At 51.4% G+C, this 25637-nt stretch overlaps 1 protein-coding gene across 12 annotated transcripts in view; it reads right to left on the minus strand.

Annotated features, from left to right (window-relative positions):
- The window catches only part of sd (TEA domain transcription factor 1 homolog scalloped), a 198241-nt gene that overhangs the window by 38865 nt on the left and 133739 nt on the right, over positions 1–25637 (minus strand). For all 12 annotated transcript variants that reach the window (XM_077637202.1, XM_077637204.1, XM_077637203.1 and 9 more), the window contains exon 3: positions 14179–14477. In XM_077637202.1, the coding sequence (XP_077493328.1) occupies positions 14179–14185 (7 nt within the window). In that variant the 5' untranslated portion in view covers positions 14186–14477. The remainder of the gene's footprint in view (positions 1–14178; positions 14478–25637) is intronic.

Below are 25637 nucleotides of genomic sequence, written 5' to 3' on the forward strand. Positions count from 1 at the left end.
TACTACTACTACTACTGCTGCTGCTACTACTACTACTACTGCTACTACTACTACTCAGCACTGCTACTACTACTACTACTACTACTGCTACTACTGCTACTACTGCTACTAAGGTGATTACGATGACGATGCTGAACTCGGGAAACAGGCGTTAAGCTGTCGCTGTAAAACTGCAACACCGCAAGTTTCTTGGGGCATTAGAAAAAAAAAAAGAATATATGCACTAATCGTCATGCACAAGGACGAAATAAATAATTTAAAAAAAACAACTGCGCCAGCACACGTGTAGTTGAAAAATCGCTCTTTGGAATTCAACTTGTCCGCTTCTCGATCCCTTTCCTGTCATGCATGTCTGGTGACCGAAGACCAAAGTGGTCGCGAGCAGCGACGAAGGAGCTAGAGCTTGGGAAGAAAAAAAACAGATTCCCAGACAACGCCTCGAAGCAGATGCTTCGCATCAACGTACAGTACACTACTCACGAAGACATGCAGACACAGGCGCCCGCATATAGTTCTCGCATTCAAGCGGGTCGGCGTCGCGTCTGGCTCGACCGCGGAGACCGACCGACCGGCCGACCACATGTGGTGGAGCTTTGACTGCTGGCTGTTGCTGCTGGAGCCGCAACGGCGGTATGCAACCCCCCCCCCCCTCCCCCCCCCCCACCCTTTTCGAGCGTATCGCGTGTCCCTCTTCGAAAGGCCTTCGCAAGACGCGCCGTAAGTAGACGGATGAGATGAGAAGAGAAGAAGCACTGAGTAAAAATACATCGTCGTAACAGCGCGGTAGACGATGGCGAACACAGCGGTAAAAGGAGATACTCCAACAACGTTGAGAAACGCGAGTGGTGGAGGAGGGGGGGGGGGGGGGGGGGTACATTCAGCCTCAGTTCCACCAGCCGGTCGCGGGGAATTTGCGCGCTCCTGCACGCACGAGATGGTACCGGGAATTGAGGAAGTCAAAGACGCTCATTGTGGACGAACATTATTTGGTTTGTGTCTTTATGTCGGCGAACGGCGCGCTGTGGCAAGGCCGACGTGTGCGGCTTAGGTATCCGAAGGTCTTAGCTGTCGTATTGTGGCTCGTTGTGAGCACGCGTTGAGTGCCCAATCGTTGTAAGCGCTTCAGACGATTAGGAAGACCGTCGGCAGTGTTAACTAAGAGAAACAACGGCAAGGCCGTATACGATGCTAGCACAAAAAAAAAACAAAAAAAAAGTTAGTCAACTTACATGAGCAGCCACTACCTAGTCCCACCTCGATCGAATTCGCAGAGTGAAATCTTAAGTCGCTGACAAAGTCTCAACGTTGGTACACATTTAGGATAGGAACCCTTTTGGATTGTGTAATGTAATCCAACGTTCTAGCTTCGTGCAGGTCAATACATTTACTAGTAAAAACGATATTCCGTTAACCATATGGACTACAGCGTATTTGGTCTAGAGGTAGAAAGCACGTGAACACGGAAGGCTCCGGTTACCACGTACTACGACAACGAAGCTAACGCCTCAAATACTGAGGACCCAACGGAGCTATTTATGAAACGAAGCGGTGAATACACGTGACCTCGCGGAATACATTCTGCATTAGATTATGGCCCCAGTCTCCAGCCTGCCTACTTCATCTACACCTACACCTCAGCTGACTGAATCAGCTACAGGGGACATTCTCCTCGGTGTGTGGAAGAGTTATACATTGGAAGAGAAGGGTATACAAAGGGTCTGAAAAACGGAGCACATGGGGCGCCTCACTGCGGGCACCGCGGGAAACAGAACGCTCCAGCTCAGCGTCCACGAAAGGAACACAGCGGATGCGCCACCACCCGCACAACAAAACCCACGAACAGAGTTGTTGGTCCTGTCCGCGTCGTTTGGGGACCATCAGGACTGAAGCAAAAAGCGACTCCCCTTCGCTAGGGTGAACAGCGCCCGAAAATGGGGACGACGAGAGAGTGAGGTCCTTTTGTTCCCTCACCTCGTAAGATTATAGGGAAGGAAAAGCAGGCATGCTCTCTACTCCCTCCTTTCCTGCGCCGTCACGTCCCGTAAAGCCACCCTCTCTCCCTATTGCCTTTCCTAGACAATACACTGCCTACAGGAAAGGCTCGAAAAGGAAGTAAGCGCCGAATCTCCCGCTCTCCCCTAACACCGCCATCTGAAGCGGCTTCCTTCCCCAATCCAGCTCTCTCCCCCTCTTCGATACCTCCTCTCCCTTCAGCTCCCGGCGCGAAGCGCGGTCCGGAGCTCCGACGGTGGCGGCGAGACGCAGTGAGCGCCACGTGTTCTCTCCTCTTCGCGCTCTCCTTCCCTCGCCACCCTCTTCCAATCCCCAACTCCCTCCTCCGCATCCCTACTATACGTCGCCCGGCGAGGAGTGACTGCGCCGCCGCGCGCCGGGGAGAAGACAGGAATGCGTGGAATGTGCAATTACGCCCCGAGCGCGGCGCTCGTCCCGGGACGGTCGGTCGGTCGGTCGGCGGCGGCGGCGGCTACGAAACGGGGCTCCAGTCCGCGCGCTCGCTCGCTCATCAAGGCCCGGTTGCCGCGTCGCAGCCCAGGAATGCCAGGAATGTCGGCTCGCTCGATCGCCCGCTGTATATACGCGAGGGAACAGAGAGACTCCCCCCCCCCCCCCCCCCCCCTTCCTCCGCTATACGCAGCGCCGATGGAAGAGGAGAGAGACCGTTCACTCGCCCGACGACGCCGGAGGACGCGAACGTTATACGAGAAGGGAGGACCCACAACGCCTGATGAAAGTTTTGCTGGCTCTTTTTTTTTATCTCTTTTTCTCTTCGCGCTCGTTTCCTCCGTCGTTTGGTTCATTTTTTTTTTGTCTGCCCCGTCTTCTTCCGACCTCCCGTATACCGTTTTCATTTCTCCGAAGCTCTCTCTCTCTCGCTCGCTTTTTCACCCTGCCTCGGTTGGTTTGATTGTTTTTTCTCTCCAGCTGTGTTTTCGCCCGGAGGCCGGCACTTGCCGTCGTCTCGCCATGCCTGCGGGGCTCTGCTTGGCTTCGTTCCTGACTTCTTATTTCTAAGCTTATACCGACTCTCGGCTTTTTGTTTACTTTTTGCCTTCTATATTAATCTTTTTGGTTCCTGTCGCTATACACTGAAGGTCTCATCTCTCCGTTAACACTTGCTTTGCTTTGTCGTGTGAATTGTCTTCGGGTGGATTTTCTCCGCGAGGCACTTTCTTCGTTCCATGTCTTCAGCATCATTGTTCTCTGTTCTTTTTTTTCCGTCTTTATATTGAATCATTCATCCCGTCCTCAGATTTTTTTTCATTGCCTTTTTTTTTCGTTCCCTTGTCTCCTCACGCCCACTGGCTGCCGGTCCACGGCTTTGTGCTCGTCTTGTCTTCTTTTCAGGCTCTGGCTTACGGCCCTCCACCAAGCACCTTTCGCCGCCTCCCTTTTCCCGCCAGTTTTTTTTTCTTTATCGGTTCTTGTTCGTGCGCAGCGCTACCTACAGGCAACGCCGTCAGAGTTCTCTATACCGGTCTATAGCTGGGTGTTTACGTTATATTGCTTCGCCAGGGAGGCAGGCTGAAAAGATCAACTACATCGCTGTCAGCGAGCACATTACCGTATGCGCACTTTCCTAGAAAGGTAATAAAGTAAGTATTGAAAGTGAGCGCTAAATCGAATTGACGATTGATCCGGAGTTCCCGGGTTCGAACCCGACCGCGGCGGCTGCGTTTTTATGGAGGAAAAACGCTAAGGCGCCCGTGTGCTGTGCGACGTCAGTGCACGTTAAAGATCCCCGGGTGGTCGAAATTATTCCGGAGCCCTCCACTACGGCACCTATTTCTTTCTTATTCTTTCACTCCGTCCTTTATCCCTTCCCTTACGGCGCGGTTCAGGTGTCCAACGATATATGAGACAGATACTGCGCCATTTCTTTTCCCCGAAAACCAATTATTATTATTATTATTATTATTATTATTATTATTATTATATCGACGTGCTAGTAATCACGCTAAACGGCAGCAAGAAGTCGTACGAAGACGACTTCATTGCAGTGGCTAACAATACAAAGAAGCAAAGCGTTCTGTTAACGGCATTTTTGTAACACTACTGAAGGGACGTCGCGAACGCCGCTGGGGCGTTGACATCGCGTTACACAATGCAGGCCGCATGCTGAACACAATACACAGCCTGGAAGGCGCCAACAGGAAGACATGTAAGGTGTGAGAACAGTGAGAGCGGTGTCCATGGCAAGCTTCCCAGCGTTCGGTAGAGCTGAACGAGCAGAATCAATTCTGGAGCTACACAATTAAACAGCTGTGACAGCAAGCGGGAAAGCGTGACTGAGCTATGGCGCTGCCAATAGTTCTGCTAAACTGTCATTACTTAGTCGCATACAACTCAGTAACGAAGCGGCTAAAGCCCTTCGAAGGCGGCCCTCCAGCCAATAACGTCGATCGGTTGCCATGGCCTCGTGGTTAAATGATCTTGCACCTGCTAGCGTGACATAGCTCGCAGCTGGCAGGTGCAAGGGGTGAACCACAGATTATCCCCGACGCCATTGGCTAGAGGGGCTCCTTTGAAGGCCGTTTTCCGCTTCGTTACTGAGTTGTATCCGAGTGTATCGCTCCTCAGGCTAGCTTCCGCAGCGTACGTAGCTACCTGTTGGCGATAAGCGGATTAGCGAAATGCCCAGGTTTTCTCTGCACTTTCTGACCCCACAGATGGGGACCGCTATGTCGTCGCTGCAAGCTATGTACAGAGAAGGATTGCGCAGAGGGTGAACGATCCTGTGTTAGCGCTGTTAACCAACATGACCGTAAGCTATGTACTAGGGGTTCAGAAGTTTCCGGGATGCGAGTTCTAAGAAACACGTTTATTGTAGCTCCCCTTCGCTACCCAGTCGCCTGATATTGTCCGACGGCATTAAATGCCTAAATGCTCCTTCCTCTCTTCACAATATCAGGCTCCTTTCTCTCTTCTAAATATCAGGCTCCTTCCTCTCTTCTAAATATCAGGCTCCTTTCTCTCTTCTAAATATTAGGCTCCTTCCTCTCTTCACAATATCCGGCTCCCTCTCTTCACAATATCAGGCTCCCTCTCTTCGCAATATCAGGCTCCTTTCGCTCTTCTAAATATCAGGCTCCTTCCTCTTTTCACAATATCCGGCTCCCTCTCTGCACAATATCCGGCTCCCTCTCTGCACAATATCTGGCTCCCTCTCTTCACAATATCCGGCTCCCTCTCTTCACAATATCAAGCGACAGAGTAGCGAGGTGCAGCTGCAATAAACGTTTTTCCTAGAACTCGCGTCCCGGAAACTTCTGACCCTACGTAGTACACTGCCATTATATTGTGTCAGCTCTCTTTCCTTACCCGTTTCGGCGCCCTTCACGTGACGCTCTCCATTAGCCAGAGCGTCACTTAAAAAAATAGTCTCCAGGTCGAAGCGCTCCGACTATTTTTCAACCAATTTTTTTTTTGCTTTTTTGCGTGTGTGTGTGCCCGCCCGAATACGTCGACGAACGAGAAAACCAGCCCACCGAAAAAAAAAAAGCACACGCACCAACGACACGGACGGCCAAACAAGATCAAAACAGCGGGCGGCCGGTTGTAGCGACGGCCGCTTCGATAACCTCCACGCGCGGAAGCAAGAGCTAAAGCGAACAGCTGTATCGCGGGCGCCGGAACAGGTCAGCGGCGCAGGCAGCGCAACCACAGCGCGCAAGTTACGAGCAATGCTACTTTAGCGCGGCACCCAGAACAACCGAGACCGCGGGCGTTATCGTCGAGGCACCACCGGTAGACCACGCGCGCACGACCGACACGTGCACGGGTATACCCTAGCACGGGGTGCGGCGGTGCAAATCTTTGTATCGCCACCCGCCATCGCCACGCGCGCTAAGCGTTCGACGTAGAAAACGCTCGCCTAAGCTGTGTAGGCAGGCCGCGGAAGGCGGCAGTGCACGGAACTAGATCGGGGCGGCGGCAGACGGAAGGCCTGGTTACGTAAGCGTTCGCGTGGCGTATACCGCTAACACTAAGCCGGCGAATGTTGGCCGCGCAGTGCAGTTCGGGGCGATTTTATAGAGCCGTTCTAGAAAGCGCGCAACGCGAACGGGCGAGCAAAAATAAAACAGAAAAACTGGGCAAGATCTGGCACGAGACAATCAAGTCCACTGCAACAGTGTAAATAGACAACCGGGAAAGTAGATGCGTTTATGGTTCACCAGAAAAAAAAAATATCAGCACGAAATACGCGCAGTTGCGTTAGCATGTCGCTGTACAAACTAGCCCTGTCCCCTCTATTGTCAGAGTATGTGCTAATTCTTTCCTTGTAGCAAGAAAACCATACCAAGCCCTTCGAACTATAATCTGCCCTTGTCACCAGTTACTGCGAGTGACGTGTGACATAAGCTGAGGAAATGTGATGACGGCGGCAGGCGACAGCCGAAGGAGCCGCGTGTTTCACAAGTGACTCTAGGAAAACCCGTACGATTACAGCTGTTAACTATATGATCGTCTATGGTCCCGCAACAACCGAAGCCTTTGCCGCCGGTTTTCCAATTTATGTTGAAAGGGGCGTTTCCTACGGCCGATCTCACTACATTCCGACTGTGCTCAAGCTATCGTTGAATTTCGGGTTACACTGCCGTAAACATGGCGACATTTTATATTTTTCTAAAAATCGCACTTTAGACCTTCCATTTATCAGCCACAGCTGATTGATATAACGGCGCTCTATGGACGGGGTTGCTATGCGCCATTAGCAGCCGCTTGCTCGTACTACTGCTACTAGCGGTGAGCGCGAGAGAGCGAGCTGTCATCCTACACCGGAAATATGAATTGCCCTGTAGCGGAGTAAATAGGAAGTAAGCAGTACTGTAGCCCACACCCTTTTGAGGCAGGGTATAGGTTGCCCAAGTTCCGGTATATATTACCATCACTCAGTATACGGAATGCTTACTGTTGACAACGGAAGCATATATCTCAATGTGTGTGTGTGTGTGTGTGTGTGTGTGTGTGTGTGTGTGTGTGTGTGTGTGTGTGTGTGTGTGTGTGTGTGTGTGTGTGTGTGTGTGTGTGTGTGTGTGTGTGTGTGTGTGTGTGTGTGTGTGTGTGTGTGTGTGTGTGTGTGTGTGTGTGTGTGTGTGTGTGTGTGTGTGTGTGTGCGTGCGTGCGTGTGTGCGTGCGTGCGCGTGCGCGTGCATATGAGGGGCTCGTTTGACAAACTTATGAAGGGAGCCAACAGTCACCGAAACCAAGGTGTATAGGGGAATGTTTAATTTTTCTTATGTGTTGTACTCAACAGTGGGATAATAATACCTAGATTAATATATCGCTTAAAAAAATTACTTACAAAGCAGCAGAAAAAACAACCATGCCGCCGGTGGGATCCGAACCCACGACCTCCGAATATATATATATATATATAGTAACTCGAAGCAGCTATGAATGGAAGGAGACTTGAGAACGCGGCACCGGAGGCCTTGAGGTTAGCAAATACAAGAGATCGAAACGTCTCTGTTAAAATCTTCGCAACTTCCAGAACTTCACATCCTTACAATAAGGAATCTGTTTCCGTTGCCAAACCGTAAGTATTCCGTATTTTTAGTCACAAAAATGTACACCATCTTGGGCAGCTTCCTTCTCCCTATTAGGGAGTGCGCTGGAGAACCGTTTACTCCCTTTTTACTGCCTTTGAGGGAAATTCGTGTTTAGACTGCAGTCGTTCGGCAAACGTTACACAGCGTAGCTGAGAACAGTGAAACGAAAGAGTGGAAGGGAAAGTAGTTGGTACACTAAAAGTAAATACACTCTGACTACTGATCCGGAGTTCCCGGGTTCGAACCCGACCGCGGCGGCTGCATTTTTATGGAGGAAAAACGCTAAGGCGCCCGTGTGCTGTGCGATGTCAGTGCACGTTAAAGATCCCCAGGCGGTCGAAATTATTCCGGAGCCCTCCACTACGGCGCCCCTTTCTTCCTTTCTTCTTTCACTCCCTCCTTTATCCCTTCCCTTACGGCGCGGTTCAGGTGTCCAACGATATATGAGACAGATACTGCGCTATTTCCTTTCCCCAAAAACCAATTATTATTATTATTATTATTATTATTATTATTATTATTATTATTATTATTATTATTATTATTATTATTATTGATCTCAGCGATGCAGTATTAAAAAAATGCGTCTTTATTAAGCAGAACACGTAACTAAAGACGGTGTTCTGGGGGGGGGGGGGGGGGGGTAAAAAAAATAAAGGAACGAGTCCACAAGCGCTCTGAACCAAGCGTGTATACAACGGTCCCAACACAAAAAGGCTAGGTGGTTGGAGCCCTTTGTTCTCTGTCTCTGTCAGCCATAAAAGCAGGCATAGCGAGCAAGGCGGCTCCCGACGACAATAAACCACAGCACACCAAAGCGGGGACAGGGAGATGAGGAGAGGGTGGAAGTGGGGAGGGAGGGAGAGGACAGCGCCTTTAACCCCCAGCGTGAAAATCATATGCCTGAGTCAAAGCGCCCTTACCACCCCACCCTCCCAACGCCATATTAAAAGAGCAGAAGCAAACGGAACAACGGAGCCCTGTGCCCTTCGTGCATGGAAAATATGGGGCACTTGGGGAGCTCTTTCTCCCCACAGCCACGCGCCCATCCCTCGTCGCTTGCAGTGACGTCACGACGCAGTCCTCTGCCTTTTCTCCCCGAGTCACATGTGACACGAACGCGAACGCCACCGAGTGAGGTGTCGCGCGTTTGCGTCGAAATGTGTGGCCAGGTACATTATGGCTTTTTGTGGTTGACATAAAACAAAGAAAAAGGTAACACTACGTCTAATAATAATTAATAATTGTTTTTGGGGGGGAAAGGAAATGGCGCAGTATCTGTCTCATATATCGGCGGACACGTGAACCGCGCCGTAATAATAATAATTGGTTTTGAGGGGAAAGGAAATGGCGCAGTATCTGTCTCATATCGTTGGACACCTGAACCGCGCCGTAAGGGAAGGGATAAAGGAGGGAGTGAAAGAAGAGAGGAAGAAGAGGTGCCGTAGTGGAGGGCTCCGGAATAATTTCGACCACCTGGGGATCTTTAACGTGCACTGACATCGCACAGCACACGGGCGCCTTAGCGTTTTTCCTCCATAAAAACGCAGCCGCCGGTGGTCGAAATTATTCCGGAGCCCTCCACTACGGACCTATTTGTTCCTCTTCTTAATAATTGTTTTTGGTGGAAAGGAAATGGCGCAGTATCTGTCTCATATATCGGCGGACACCTGAACCGCGCCGTAAGGGAAGGTTGATAAAAGAGGGGGTGAAAGAAGAAAGGAAGAAAGAGGTGCCGTAGTGGAGGGCTCCCCGTGCAGAGTTCGATATTGTGCACGAAGAGTATTTATTATTGCATTCGTGCAGTGGAATACCATACGAGAAGTGCCGCGTCTTTCTTCGTTCCACTGGCTTTGAACCAGACAAGGAAGCTCTCGCTGCATAAGCGATGATATAAAAACAAAACGAATCGCGTTTGATACACGCATGAAGCTAGGTGGAAGTGCGAAACAGTCCGGATGCAGTTCGGTTTTATCTGCAGGTCACGGGTTCGATTCTGTGCTCTGTATCAGGAGTTCATCGAAACGCTGAGGAAGCTAAATGCTTCATCCACCAACGCAAATAGGACAAGCGCATCATAGAAGGGTAGTTCCGCGTATCTTAGTTGGCTTATCATACGATAAGCCGCGAGCCCTGGGGTGCTGAATTGGAGCAGTGGAGAAACGCGTCACATAGTTCAGCCGCAAGCTAATGGAGCGCAGGGTTTTTACAGTTAGGGAAAATATAGTTGGCCTCGTTCCTCGTTTGCAGCGTCTACGGACGCTACCCAGTCCAAGAGCAAGACGACAGGACAGAGCTTTGTTAGAAAACACGGCAAACTGCACACATTTTTCTGTTCTTATGCAGTATCTTTCTGTAGTGCTTTTCTGCCGTAACTATAGAAAATTCTGTTGCTACTACAAAAATTTATGTGATCCCAACAAGTTCACGGGCGAGAAACAATGCATAATATCTGTTGTGACGACAGAAAATTACCTGCTGCGCTTTTCAACCGGGTATGAACCGCGTCTAACAACGCCGCAAGATGTCAAGACAATTAAGCGGCCGTAAAATAAAGCATCGACACCACTGGACAAGCTACGACAGAACTTCAATTTGCTGGTACTGCTGATGCACTGAAACCACAATACCATGGGTGTCAATAATGCCTACTTCACAGTTGCGGACAGAAAAATGGAGTTTATATAGTCGGATACAACTCAAGAACGAAGCGCATTTTTCTCCGTCAGAGGACTCCATTCCAGCCAATGGCGTCGGCCGATTCTCATGAACCTGCTAGCCTGACAACCTAGCCTGCTAGGGGACAGTCTCGTGCCTCCATGATCGGGGATAGTCCTTCACTGCATTGTCAGGCAAGCAGGTTTATGAGAATCGACCAACGCCACTGGCTGGAAGGGCAGAAAGCCGCTTCGTTCTTGAGTTGTATCCGACTCTAGTTACAGTTACTATACTTGTATACAGTGTATGCAGTATTGGGCGAGTTTGCTTTCGTTTCAGTAAACAATAATTTTTTCCCCCAATAAACTGCCAGACGATAAGTCAACGCATATGTCGTCATTCTTTCCGTCCCTTGACACCATCGCGCTGGCACAATATAAATTACAACACTTCTAACTTGCGGGAGACTTCGCAAGTGACCAAGTGCAAACAATTGGTCGCAACGGCAATTTCGTCACACAACGCGCCCTTAACGCTCGCTCAACCTCACAGCTGCGCGAGGCTCTAGAGAGAAAAACTATTGCGACAAACATTATAGAAAACCCGTAAAGGCTGCATCAATCACCGTCTTCAAGACGGCTTAAGTGACGCCCCCAGTGCACGTCACAGAGACCGCTATGACCTCCGAAATGTCTGTCATGACGTAAACTTCCTAAGCTTCAACACCAAGGTAGTTATTTGGTTTCGGAACCATCAAGCGCATACATACTGCTGTCGGCATGTGAATATCAGACCTTGGCACATGAATGCTGCGATTTAGTAGCCCCCTCATAAGAAGTGCATAGGTCAATAAATATCTCCGAATTTAAGCGAGACGCAGCACCCTGACCTATTATCGGACCTTTAATTTTTTTATGTATAAATGCTGAGGCTTAGTAGCCCCATTATAAAAAGTATGCAGACGAAAGTATCATCAGGCTTTTTAAAAGGTCGCTTAGCGAACTCACGCGGTAAAAGGGGCAACCACACGCGCACTTCGACAAGAACGCACGAACAGTACATACGCGGGAATAAATGACGACTAAAGTAATACAAAGAGAACAAATTGGGCCCCGTGCGGAAAAACGTTACGACATCGACGGGAACACGAGCGACCTCTTTAGCACCGAACCACAAATATGCCGAGACCGCCGTGCCAACGACGAGTAGTATAGTTCGTGGCGGCCGTGTGGATGGACTGTTCGCGCAATCCGCCATACCAAAGCTTACGAAAAAGAAAGAAAAAAATGCGCGCAGAGACGCGCCAGGCACGTAAGCGCACCGCCACGCGCCGCGGCTATCCCTCGGATGGTGGGGAAATGGGGAAGGGGGGGGGGGGGGGAGTCGGAAAGGAAACGCATGCATCGGGAGAGTGTGCCTCCCCGATTTGCTCGCCAGGAACGCGACCCGAATACGTGAGCGCTCCGGGCAGCTTCCTCCCCCTATTCCGGGAGCGCGGGAAAGAAAAGGAAGGGGATGACCGCTCGCTCGCTCTCCCGACCGTTCCTTGATTTCGCTCCTGATGCACCGAGGAGGTCTGTCCGTCCGCGCGCGTAACGGGCCGGCGTAGGTGTTGTGCTACAGCGGGCACCCAAAGCGGGCCCGTACATATCGATTCGGCATGGCATACGCGCGGGCCAATCGTGAGCGCGCCCGCCCCCTCGGGTTCGATTGAAGCGTGCGGCTCCGATTGGCCGACGATTCCAGACTGACTCCCCAATCGGGAGGCGGCTTGGGAGGAGCTATGGAAAGGAATGCGTTAGGTAAATGGGTTTTGTCTGTTCTGACCCGTATCTTTCTTTGTTTTTCACTTCCCTTTCAATGGCCGCGCGTCTGTTCAGTGTATAGACCTGTGTAGAGCAGCTCTTCAGCCGAAGAGTGGCTCAGGCCGGGAGCGCATACTTTCCGAGTCTTTTTTTTTTATTTTTTACTGTCGCTCATTAGTTCCTGATATTTGTTTTTTTTTTCCTTTGCTCTTTTGAAGCCATGCCGTTCCGTGTCATTGCGGTTATGTACAAATACGCGTCAAAGTCGTAAACAGGCGAATCCAACGCGGGGTGTGATTGAATGGTCGTTTCGTGCAGCGCACCACAAAAGATGGTGGTCTCGTTTCTTTATTTTCTTTTCATTAGGAATGCGTGTGTGTGTGTGTGTGTGGGGGGGGGGGGGGAAGTAGTGAATGTTCCCTCTGCCTGTCGCCCTTGCACTCTATACTGTTTTCGCCTCTTTCGGTAAAATCCTCAGCAAAACCGCTTTCCGAGCTTGCAACAGTAAAAACCTGCTGGTTATTTTACAACGCAATCGAAGCCGTTAACACAAGAGGATGGGACGTCGTTGCATTCATTGCGAGTCTGAAATGCCGGCGAGAACACACGAACCCTCTGCTACATCGTACTGCTGTCAAGAATGTCACATGCGCTGCGGAACAAGTTCTACACTTAAAGAGTACGGTCGGAAAGATCACGAACATCTGTTCTCTGTAGCGGACCATATTGTGATCGACCACGCATGTTTATTTATGAACGACTCACAGATAGCCCTTAAAAAGTGAAGTGTATAATTGATGCACAAGCCCCGCCGCGGTGGCTCAGTGGTTAGGGCGCTCGACTACTGATCCGGAGTTCCCGGGTTCGAACCCGACCGCGGCGGCTGCGTTTTTATGGAGGAAAAACGCTAAGGCGCCCGTGTGCTGTGCGATGTCAGTGCACGTTAAAGATCCCCAGGTGATCGAAATTATTCCGGAGCCCTCCACTACGGCACTTCCTTCTTCCTTTCTTCTTTCACTTCCTCCTATATCCCTTCCCTTAGGGCGCGGTTCAGGTGTCCAAAGATATATGAGACAGATACTGCGCCATTTCCTTTCCCCCAAAACCAATTATTATTATTATTATTATTATTATTATTATTATTATTATTATTATTATTATTATTATTATTATTATTATTATTATTGATGCACCCGCCAAAACTGACTTTTGAGGTCGGAATATCACGCTATGGTCGGACACAACAACGCAGCGGATTTTCTTCGTCAAAGGACCCCCTCGCAGCCAATGGCGTCGCACGATTCTCATGACCCTCTTAGCATGGCAATGCAGGGAGCGGCGCCACAGTGGAGAGAGGAAGCTATCCCGGGCTGATTATACCCGACGGGATTATACCCTTTCATCTGCCACTCCCTGCTTTGCCACACTAGCAGTGTCATGCGAATCGCCCGACGCCAATGCCTGGAAGGGGGTCCTTCGATGGGGAAAAGCCGCTGCTTTCTTAAGTTGTATCCTACTATAGAGCATCGTACAGGTTCGTTTAGAAGCTAATATTTGGTTTTGGTTTTTGGTTCTTATGGGGGTTTAACGTCCCATAGCGACTCAGACTATGAGGGACGCCGTAGTGGAGGGCTCCGGAAATTTCGACCACCTGGGGTTCTTTAACGTGCACTGACCTCGCACAGCACACGGGCCTCTAGAATTTTGCCCCCATCGAAATTCGACCGCCGCGGCCGGGATCGAACCCGCGCATTTCGGGTCAGCAGCCGAGCACTATAACCACTGAGCCACCGCGGCGGCTCCACGCTAAGATTTAGTTTACTTCGAAGATTCACATCAGGCTCACCTCTTGGTACGTCACTCCATCAAGCGGTGGGTGCGACACGAAAATGAAGGAATAATTTCCCCTTAAACTTAGTTATGTTTTATGTTTTTGTTTTCAGCAAAAGACGGATGTTGTGCGGAATCGGAAACCAGACCGAGGAGAAAGCGCCCAGTCTTCAAGCCCAAGGACACTGTTATGAGGTCTACCAGCCAGCAGTTCTTCGCCAGCTAAAGGCACAATGCGGAGAAGTTGCCCCACCTAAGATGCCCGATGAAGGCAGAGGAGTTGCCCCACATAAGAAGCCAGAGGAAACACCCACCGTACATCTTCCCCTCGTCGGAGAGGATGATCTTTCGGCGTCCGCATGGCGGGTAAATGGCGAGCGCCTCCTGGAAGCTCTGCTCGATGTCGGGGCTCCAGACGCCCTCGGCGTCCGAGTTGGAGACGTCGTTGGCGCCCCGTCCCCCTCCGGACGAGGGCCCGTCCTTGGAGTTGGAGTCGTCCGAGCCGGCGTCCGAGAGGGGCGCCTGCGGCGGAGGGGCACCTCCGCCCCCGCCCGTCAGGCCGGGCCCGGAGTTCCAGGGGGACGAAATCTTGAACACCGATATGGGCGCCACCCTGCGGGGGATGGAGAGAAGAGAAACGGCTCAGCACGCCGGTCGGCGGAAAGAACAGGGCTTCCGGTTTCAAACGCACCGAAAGGATTAATCGGCGCAGTCAACCTCATGTTTTTTTTTTTGTCTTGCTGTGAGGTTGACTGAGATCGTGACACAATGCACCAATTGCTTTCGTGATCCTCAGTAACCATCCTTTAACCCCTAAATCTTATCAGTGCTCCTCACAATCACTGATTGCAGAAACTGGGACCGCTCGAAAGCTTGAACCCTTTACTGTAATGTTCCCTACTGTCCATGTTCTCACAAATATACTGTAGCTGCAACGAGATAAACACATGTGCTAATCAATGTTCATGTTAATGTACTTTCTGTTTTATTACTCTCGCAGCCTGCGGGCATGGTGGAGGAGATGTCGCCAGACGCTCAATTTTTCGCTGCATATACATATAAAACTAGAGATGTGTTCGTTCACAACGTTCTCTTCGGGCATAATTAACGCTGATTAAAAGTAAAAAGGCACGCTGTTCGAAGGGAAGCGGCGGTGCCTGGAACCTTCACCCTCAACGGGTACCCTTGACGATATAGCAGTGTTGACGAAAACGATTACGAGCTGCCTTCCATGAAGTATTCTAGAAGATGTTTCATAATGCCGAGAGATGGCGATAGTGCAGCGGCTATAGTCTCCGCCCAGGCGCGCTCCCCTCGTCCGCCACTCCTCACTTTCTCCGAAACAGTTGTGTTCATCGCTCTTTCTTGCTTGTTTATCACGTACAAAAAAGAAACCGCCAGCAACCCAAATCCTCAATGTACCCCCTTCCACTCCCACCCTTACGCCGATAGGAAAAGAGCAGACGGACGCGATAGACATCATGTCAGACAGGCTTTGTACTCTCGGCGCAGGGTTCTTCTGGCTCTCCCCGCACGCAAAAGTCCCAAGACATGTCGCGCCGCTGATCCGGCGACTCCAATCCTGCTACCTGCAAAAGCGTGCCGGTTAACGGCGACAACCAGATCGTCGCAAGATTAGCGGCATCGTAAGCGAAGCGCCCTGGCGGCAAATGGGCGAGACGCACGAAGGCTTGGTCAGCCGGGAGCCCCGCTGGGCCTCGTCGAGCAACGGCGACGGGCGCAGAGAGAGCGGGGCCAAGAAAAAACGCAAAAAAAAAGCGAGAGACTGCGATGAGTCACGCGAGAAACACAAAACTGGTTTTTCCCGCGCCCGCCAACCCGGCGCACAGCGCCGCCGTCGTCATGCTCTTGAGAAGCCTCCGAGGCGGCAGTCGGCGTCTCCGGCAGCACAAAGTAGTTGCGTGCACTCATTCCCGGAGCAGAACCTTCAGTCCCGTTCTATCTAATCAGGCGGCTTGCACTGAGATTGCACCAGTGCATGCTCTTGAGAAGCCTCCGAGGCGGCAGTCGGCGTCTCCGGCACACACACAGTAGTTGCGTGCACTCATTCCCGGAGCAGAACCTTCAGTCTCATTCTATCTAATCAGGCGACTTGCACTGAGATTGCACCTGTGCATGCCGCTGCTGCTCTGATAAGCCCGGGCCTGAGGTCGGCTGCGTGTATCTTGCTTGTCTGCATTTGCAGACAAGTACTGCAAGAGAAGCACTGAAGCCTCTTCGCAGTGATCTTGAATTGTTTTCTGCGTCCGGACATGGCAATACGCCTTTTCATGTAATCTGCCTGTTGCGTTCAGTTGAAACATGAAACGTAGTTCAAAGCGGCACGAAACCAACTGTGAGGTCTTTTCCCGACAATGTGCCTAAGTGGACTAACCATGATAATGACTCCTCTTTTTATTTTTGAAATGACGGTGGTACAAGACACACAAGCGAATACGCACAGCAGCGTTGATCTGTGTGTGTCGTTGCTTCGCTGAAAGAGTGAAGTACTATAGTCTTATACAACTCAAGAACGAAGCGGCTTTTCCCCGTGAAAGGACCCTCTTCCATCCAATGGCGTCGGCTGATTCTCATGAGCCTGCTAGCGTGAAAATGCAGGTAGTGGCCCGACAGTGCCGGGTGGGGACTATCCCCTTTCACCTGCCACTCCCTGTACTGTCACACTAGCATGGTCATGAGAATCGGCCGACGCCATTGGCTGGAAAGGGGTTCCTTTGACGTGGAAAAGCTATTTCGTTCTTGGGTTGTATCCGACTATAGTTCAGCCCATATTTGGACCCGGTGATTTTGAGCACGTGCCCTTCGACCTGCCTCGATACGTCTTGAATGAGACAGGCTTCCTTGGGCGTCCACATGAATGCCGCAATGGGATGTTGTTCTGAATGCCAGTGCCTGTCGTAAGCTTAGAACAGGAACTCTCTGAAATCAGCTGACTAATGAAGGTTCAAAAATTAGGGCACCGCTTGTCGCAAGAAAACCGGATTATAGAAAAAGTTCGTCGTGCGCACAGACTGTTCTATATCAAAACCTAAAGCTTCCATGTGGTCAATTCCGTTCAGTCATCCCGCGGATGTCCCTCGCGGCTCAGGTAACTTATAATTTCATCAGAGAAAGGCATGTGCACAACTGCCCCTGCGAAAGAAACCAACGTTTCTCCAAGCTAACTGTCATTGAGCATACAATCGGTCGTTTTTTTTTTTTACGATCACTGTCGATTGCCTTGTACCGCAACATACTAAGTATCGCCAGCAGTCGGCCTCATTAAGATGTTACAGCGCCGTGGAGGGTTGAGGCTGGACCAGCAGATTTCAAAAATACGCTGAAAAATCGACGCCGAACAGACCAGCTAAGTCGGCAGCCATGACTGTCCAGCGCGATATGAAAGCCGTTAACGATAGTTTACTACCGTTGCGAGTCATGCGCAGGGGCCACACTGTGAAACGTACAGCCGTGTTCACAAGTCACCAATTCACAGGTCTGACGTTCCGTACAGTACCGTGAAGAGCGTGAGTGACTATGTGTATATTAGTCACTATGGATTACACAGCCTGCAAAAAAAAAGTAAGTGCGTATGCATGTCCCCAATATGTGCAGTATGCGTACATTCAGTGCAATTGCTTGTACTGTATTCATGAGCACAGGAAGTCGGGCACACCCTGCATCCCTGACTCTCCATACTAGTCAAAAGGGCAAGACGTCATCCTTGCGAGCTTCACCAGTTGTGCAAGTGCGACTACACAGCTCAAACCGAAGCGCTGTGGTCTGGGAGCTTTTGTGACCAAGTCTGCACACTAACCAACGTCGAGCCAGTTCGGACGATGGAAGCTATAGTCGGATACAACTCAAGAATAAAGCGGTTTTGCCCTTTCATAGGACCCCCTTCCAGCCAATGGCGTCGGCTGATTCTCATGAACCTTCTAACGTGACAATGCAGGGAGCGACAGATGAAAGATGATCGCCCCCTTGTTGCATTGTCATGCCACTCCGGACATATTTGCTCCTGATATATTTGCTGTTGTTTTAGAGACCCACTTCTTCGGGTATATCTCTCTTTTCGCTCTATCAAATGAATTCATTTGTGGCCATTTCTCATGTTTTAATTCAATTCTTTTGTAGCAACTGTCACCTCTACACAGCTATCGTTTTGACGTATGTGAAATCTTGGAAGTGCTCCTTTAATAATCGGTATTTTGTCTGTCATATTATATTTGTCTTATGTCCAAACTGTGGCTTTATGAATTTAGGGTGTCTGGGTCCTAGTCAGGTGACCACGTGTGTCACCTTTAGCCCTCTTCACCCAGAGAATTGTATTCTGTCCAAATTTCAATAAACCCAAACTCAAGCTCTCTCCATTGTTACGATATCAGGTTCATGAGAACCAGCCGACGCCATTGGCTGGAAAGGGGTCCATCGACAGGGCACAGCCGCTTTATTCTTGTCTTGTACGCATACTACTATAGTGCAAGTCTGGCTCAGTCAAAAGTTCCCAGACCACAGCGTTCCGGGTTGAGCTGTGTAGTCGGGTACTTACAACACTACCGAAGCTGGCAAGGATGACGTCTCCTTGCCCTTTTTGACTACTGAGGTACGGAGAGTCAGGGGTGCGGGGAGTGCCCGACTTCCTGCGTTCATCACAAGCCAGGCGGTTCGCGTTTGCGAGACTGCGCACTCGGCAGTTGCTGCACTGTCCTACCATATCGGGCACTGGGCTACATAAGGCCTCCATCCCCGCGCGGGCACCCTACTGCTATACGGCGGCCCGCAGAAGGACCAGAGCACTTCCTGCTCCGCTGCACGCAAGTCCAGGCTGGCGCACGCGCGGCACAGTACAAGAGGCAGGCAGCCCCGCGCCACCACCACGGACCCGCGCGCGGTCCCCTCTCCGACCCGCTGACCTCTACCGAAGAGCGGAGGCGAGAGCACAGAAGAGCGGCGACGGCCATCACCGCCGCACCCGCAGCTAGCGGCTGCCTCTTCACGCCGACCCGGAGGGAGCAGTACTTCTACTGCTTCCCCCTCTGCTACACTCCGCCTTCACTTATTACATGACGACGCGCTCCGGTCTGAGTAGAGAAAGGGAAATCCGTGCAGGGAGGAAAGGTGCGGTGAGAGTGATGGCGACGAATGAACGTCGAAAGCAAAACAAGAGACCTCGAAGCAGGTGGTGTGTGAAGGAACGGCTTTGCAACGCCTTGGAAGCGACACGGGCAAAACGCTGCGCGCTTACTGATGCCAGGGCGCGGAGAGCGCTGACCGGGAGTAAATGGAGTAGGTAGTACAGTCCTTGTGAAAAGTAATAAGCGCGCTGTGCGATTAATAACTGCTAAATTAAAGCACTGTCTCGTATTTCGTTCTCGGGAGAACCCACACAGATGTCGCGGGAAAGGGGAGGCAGGGCAAACTGAACAGGGCAAAGTTACAGCAGTGGGTTTACTGCAGACACGCAGTAGGAGATTGCCCTACGCAACCCAGGGCCTGATCTCCAGGACAAGACCGTAAATTGGGCCCAGAGGGTAGCAGTGGCTTACCCAGCCTAGGACCTCTCTCCCTTCCCCGCTGACCCCTTCTCTTTTGGGACAAATAAATTTGTCAATCAATCAACCACTCCCGTAGAATCATCAAGAAAAAGTTTGACGAAATTTCGTCAGGTGCAGTACCGTAACACGCGCGAAAAATTGCGGCCAGTGGCCAAACCAAATGTCAATTACAATGTTACCGTTTCCGGAGCTTTTGCGGGCTCCTTGTACAAGAATCTTACACAGCTAGCCTCCTATGCGTCGATCCGGTATATTTAGGCGCCACGAAAGTCGAATAGCAACCAGCAACGCGCCCCGCCGCAGTGGCTCAGTGGTTAGGGCGCTCGACTACTGATCCGGAGTTCCCGGGTTCGAACCCGACAGCGGCGGCTGCGTTTTTATGGAGGAAAAACGCTAAGGCGCCCGTGTGCTGTGCGATGTCAGTGCACGTTAAAGATCCCCAGGTGGTCGAAATTATTCCGGAGCCCTCCACTACGGCACCTATTCTTCCTTTCTTCTTTCACTCCCTCCTTTATCCCTTCCCTTACGGCGCGGTTCAGGTGTCCAACAATATATGAGACAGATACTGCGCCATTTCCTTTCCCCAAAAAAACCAATTATTATTATTATTATTATTAACCAGCAACGCGTTCAGAACTGCTGACGCACCCTTGATCAAGCGCTCCTCGACGCCAGAGACACCTGGGAAAACGTCATTCCGAAACTATAAACGCACAAAGCGGGAAAGTGGCGGGGGCCGCCTAGACGGTGTATTACCGAGAGAAGACTCCCTTTTTGTTCCACGCGGCTGCTCTCGCACGCGCTGGGCGCATCGTCTTCACTCACTCAAAGGGCGACGAGAGAGATGGGGGAGGGAGACAGAGCTCCACCGCGGACAAAACACTCCATCACAATCTGCGGCTAGCAAGCACAGCAGTGGCAAGACGGCCCAGCCTAGGCTGCTGCTGCTGCTGCTACGGCAACAACGCTAACGGCACGGTCCGTTGACTCGACACGGCTCGGGAAGAAAGAAACCCTTCTCCTCCTCCTCCTCGAACCTCGAAACGCACTGCAGACTTGAGAGGAGGAAAGGCAGGTCTCGAAAATAGACGCGCACCGCACGCGCGTCGCTCGGAAGAAAAACCACAATCGTTGGAAATCAACCAACCAGGTCCGGATGAGTTCTCAGCGGGATCTCTCTTCGCCCCTCGTTTTCTTCTCTTTTTTAATCTTTTCTGGAGGGGGGTGAGAAAGGCTCGCCTTGCCCCTATGACGCTACCGGCCATTCGCACCAGGCCAGCAGTTTGTACCTGTCTCTGAACTCCTTGATCTCATAGCGTTGGAATAGTAAATACGTATTGACCGCCTGTTCCAAGAAACAGGAAGGTAAGCGGGACACTGTAAAGCGATCAAGCAGCGTCTGACTGCGGAATACATTTAGTAGCGGTCAACCGGTAGACACGTGATTACACGACGTTGTGAAGCGAACAAAGACAGCGTTTCTGCATCACCAAAGAAATGATGGTGACTGTAGTCCTGCAGTCGGCGTTCTTCTCACCAGGTTTCCTTGCATATTGGTGCAATCGCACAAAACATTTAAAATACACGGCGGTGACGTGCAACTTCCTCTAACATACCTTGCCTTCATTCGTAAAACGAATGCGAATGGATATGAGGAAGTAGGAGACTAGTTGCAGCCATCAACAGGCTGCACTTAAATGACAGTTAACAGTTCTCTCCTCGTTAACGATCGGCATCTTAAACCTGGATACAATGCGGTAGCTGTTTCAACCGGAAATCACGACACACCGAGCAAAGTATGTCATAAACCCGAAACTGCACCCGCTAAGTGAGAAGCTGGAGCAAACGTTTCGTAAGACAAATTACGGGCTGCGCCTTCGAACGCGATCACGACAAAGCCACAAGAAGGGGGAGAGGGGGCGACGCACTCTCCAGTGCCCAATGAGAGTAGTGACCAGACAACGGAAACACGCAACCAGGATACAACCGCAACAGGCCAGCCATCCATCGGGAGGAGACATAATAACATCACGGCATTCGTTCGTATAATCGAAGGACAACACGCCGCCACAATCAAAGGTGGAAAGGGTGGAGGAGATTGTAGACACAAGCCGCTCAAAGGGGCGAGACACGAGGTCAGCAAAGAACGTAGAAGTGGGATCAACAAACAATACAACATCCACAATACAAAAGAAAAGAAAAACGTCAAGAGCCTGGAAAGACTGAACAGGCCAGCAGCCCCTGGACAAACAAGAAGCCAAGCGACCACAGAAGCGAAGGAAAGATAAAAGGCTCCGGTGGAGAATAAAGAGTGAGAGAGAGGGTAACCAAACGACCGCTAAAAGCGGGGGAGTGAACAAGCGCATGAACGGCCAGCAGCCGGTGTTGTATACAGCGCCAAGACTACCGCGAACCCCCAACGAACAAAGGCAACGAAAGCAGGGAAGGCGGCCAGCCAACTGACGGAGGTGGCTCCTCCTCAAAGGCGAGACCACAGGCACACGAAGCGGTCGGCACGGAAAGCGGGCCGCCGCCAGGCAACGGCGGGAGCAACCAGCCATCACGGCTGCAGCAGCGAAGAAGCCCCCCTGTCCGTTCCGTCGGCAAGCCCGGTGGTGACCCCACGGTTCAGGGACCTTGGAGACCTGCCGCCCGCTCGGCGCGGAGGAACTGGAAGTGGCGGCGGGGGCAAAAAAGGCGGGAGGAGCCCGCGAAACCAGAAGAGAGGGGGAGAGGAAGAGGAGACCGACGACGAGGCGCTGCTGTTGCTCGCTGCTGCCGACCGACGACGCCAGCAGGCAGCGGAGTTCATCGAGGCAGTGCTGCGGTCCTCCTCGCCTTCCTTCCGTGCGTCTCAGACGTCTTCTACGGGGGCTGAGGCTCTCAAGACTCGCAGAGAGCTCCTGCGCCCTCATCTCTTCTCTCTCTCCATTCACTCTCTCTACGTCCCAGGCGCTGCGGGCCCAAACTGGTTTTATGGCAGTGATTTATCTCTCAGCGAGGGTGAAAGAACATGCTGGAAGAACAAGAAGGACAGTGGGGGAGAGACACACGACGGAGTGAAGATTCGGGTCGGCAAGCAGACACGCCGTCTTCTTTTGGCCTCCTTCCCTCCGTCCCATCTCGCTCTCGTCGCGACGTCATCTTTCTCTCCGGAGTCCGCGCGTACGACCACGGACAATGGGGGACGTCGGGTGCGGTGGAGAGGAGGTGTCCCGAGACAAAGGCAAGCAAAGCGAGACTGACAGCGACGCGCGTGGCGTCGGCGACCAGGATGACTGTACGGCCACGCCGAGAGGGGTGAAGAGGCAAGGGGAAAGAGTGTTGGGTGAGGGAATAGGGCAGTAAACCCTGACACACCTCAGCAGCGGAGAAGGCGCGATCTGTTCCTTGCGAGGAACTCTCTCTGGGCTGTGTCGACGCCCCCTCTTCTGCTGCAAACCAACCCTCCTACAGCGCGTCCGCGGCTTGGAACCCTGGAGCTTGGGGTCTTGCGAGAGGCGGCTCCGCGCTAACAGTGGCTGCAGCCGACTGTGCGGTTTTCGGCAAAGGAGAGTTGGCGACAGTGAGAACAGCGGAAAGAACTGTTCTTTAATCACCAGGAAGTATCATGCGGTTGTTTATTGAAGCGAACGCTAACGTAATGCGGCAGAGTATGTCAAGGGTTTGCTCCAGCCTGACGACTGATCTTTCGGCTCGCAATGAAAACGACACAAGCAACACTTCGGTCATGGCCACAACGAAATTTCGCTTATTTGTCGCAATCTGTCGCAGTGTCTGGACAGGTCGCTGTCAAGAACCAGAATTCGTCCAGCTCAAGTGAAATGTCAGTCAACTCACGACCGAGACTAGTCTTGCACGACGGTCTACTCAAAGACAGCCACCTGGCAGTTGAATGGGAGCGTCTCTAATGCGTTTCCACCTAATTCAAGGCGGTCTGCAGTTCGGTTGCTGCACGAAGTGATGCAGTCATAGTACAGTGTCTTGTCATCTTGAAGGCGCCTATGTGGATTGCCTGCTTGAAGTCGGGTCCTGTCCTGGCAGCTGTGAATTTTTTTTTATCTTATGTTACTTACGCACGTAAGCAGCCATTTATGCTTGGGTTCTTCTGTCCGAACTGCGCCTTTCGTCCGTCTGGCACGCAGCTGTGAAACGCTATACGCTACGATAACTGTTCCCAGGAACGCAATGTTCCTGCGCGACCTTTTATGTGGCTGCCGGCGCACTTGTTGAAGACAACTTCTTCGAGCGTAAGGCGGCTTTGACTGCCGACAAATACAACCAAAAAGTGAGATCGGCCCCAGGCTGTTCGCGTGCGCCGACGAATTTAGAAAGCTTCTTCACGTAAAAAAAGAAACCACAAGAAGGTGACGCTTCGACGCGATTCTGCGAAGACATTCGAACACGGAAAAATCGAACGGTTCAGAAGGCTGAATCCCGCCTAGTTTTCCAACGAACATGCAAGCAATTAAGCAAGGCCGCGTCAGACAAAACCCAAGAGCACTGTATGTACAGACAGCACACACAACTGCTGCCGCCGCGTCATGCGATATGAGTGGGGAAAAAAAAATGTTAACAATGAAAGCTCCTGCGGGAAAGAAAACTGCTTCGGGAATATATGTGAGAGGGAAAATTGTATCGCGGCGGCGAGCAAACCGGATGCGTTCTGCGTCGACCCCGCCTCGGAATTTCCCGCTTCGGTGGAGACGAAACCAAAAGTCTGCTGCTGCGGCTGCTCCTGCTGCAGGTGGCTTTGCGGAAGGGGCAGGTGTCTGGCAGGCAGAGCTCGCTTTTCCCCGCATGCGTCGACGGCGCCTCGTAGTGGAGCGCAGTCGAGCGAAGAAATGCAAGCAGATAAAAAAAAAAAGCGGGCGACTTGGGCGCCGCCTGAGATGTTCAGCAGGCTTGCATTTGGTTTCTTTTCCCTTGGTTTCTTTGTTGTTTATGCTCGACGTTACAGGAAAAATTCGCCTTCGAGTGAAAGGATAAAGAAAACATTTCTGCGGGGATAAATTTCGGGACTGGGAACAACAGTGATGGCTGCATGCGTAGAGCACGCAATGAGGGGACTCTGCTGCTGATGTAGCCAAAATTAGAGACAAGAAGACGACGGACGATTGAGCATGGTTAGGCCAAATGCGAATTGGGTGTGGTAGCACTTCGGTTTTTCACTTTGGTTTCGGTTTCGCTTCGAGCATGGGTGTGCAAGGTCAAGCAGGCTTCGGACAAAGTTCGACGAAACCGGTGAGCTGGGGGCCTAGCGATAGCGCACTAAAACTGGAGGGGACGCTTTTAAGCTCCGCCTTAACGGTATCACGTGATAGCGTCAATGGGTTAATGACTATACATGCCGAATTGGTCATTCCCTACTTTACATTCGCACATCACTGGGAGTCACCATACCACTCCTGGCGCAGTCGTGCAGCGGTTAGGCAAAGAGTCACTGCTCTGCGATGGCAGGTGCCGCCATGCTGGGACTTGTGAGGTCCATGTTGTTGTTCCCGAGCAATCTCTCGCGACCAATCACTAATTTAACTGCCGCCTGCCACGGTGGGCAGTTTGATCACAATCCAATTGCGATGAAGTCACAAGGGCACGTGACCTAGGTGGCCCTCCTGCCACCCACGTCAAGATTAGCCAGACAAACAGTGAAGAAATCGGTGAGTGGGGTTCTTACGTGCTCACTAAAAAAAAAATAAAAACTTTTTGATGAGTTTGAGGTGTTCAGCCTGAGAAAGAAGAAAGGAAGAGATATCGCGTGCTGGTAAGGATGAATTCCGGCTCATGACAGCTCTTATTCCCCACGTAGTAAGTGGTTTTATTAAAATAATAATGAAAAGGAAGGAAAAGGTTTTTGCTAACCCCGGCATCTGCCATCGATACCGAAGCACCTGAGCTGGGGCAGCGGACGGCCCAACAAGGCCCAACAACATGAACAGCACAGCACGGCCTTACAAGGTTTTCCGCGTGCACTTCGTCTGCGGCGTTAGGGCGGCGCTGACTGGGTAACGAAAGATAGTCATTAGCCTATCTCTTTTGTTCTTTCCGGAGTTCCTGGTGCAATAATGGTACACAAATAGGCAAACCCATACGGCATATTGCTTCTCAAGCACTTCCCGGATAATCTGTGTACCATTCTCACAACTAGGAGGAGGAGGACGCAGTAGTTCCCGCTAACTACACACCACGCGCAGCTGCGACACCATCCCAGAGTA

The sequence above is a fragment of the Amblyomma americanum genome, chromosome 9 (genome assembly GCF_052857255.1).
Source record: "Amblyomma americanum isolate KBUSLIRL-KWMA chromosome 9, ASM5285725v1, whole genome shotgun sequence".
NCBI lineage: Eukaryota > Metazoa > Arthropoda > Arachnida > Ixodida > Ixodidae > Amblyomma > Amblyomma americanum.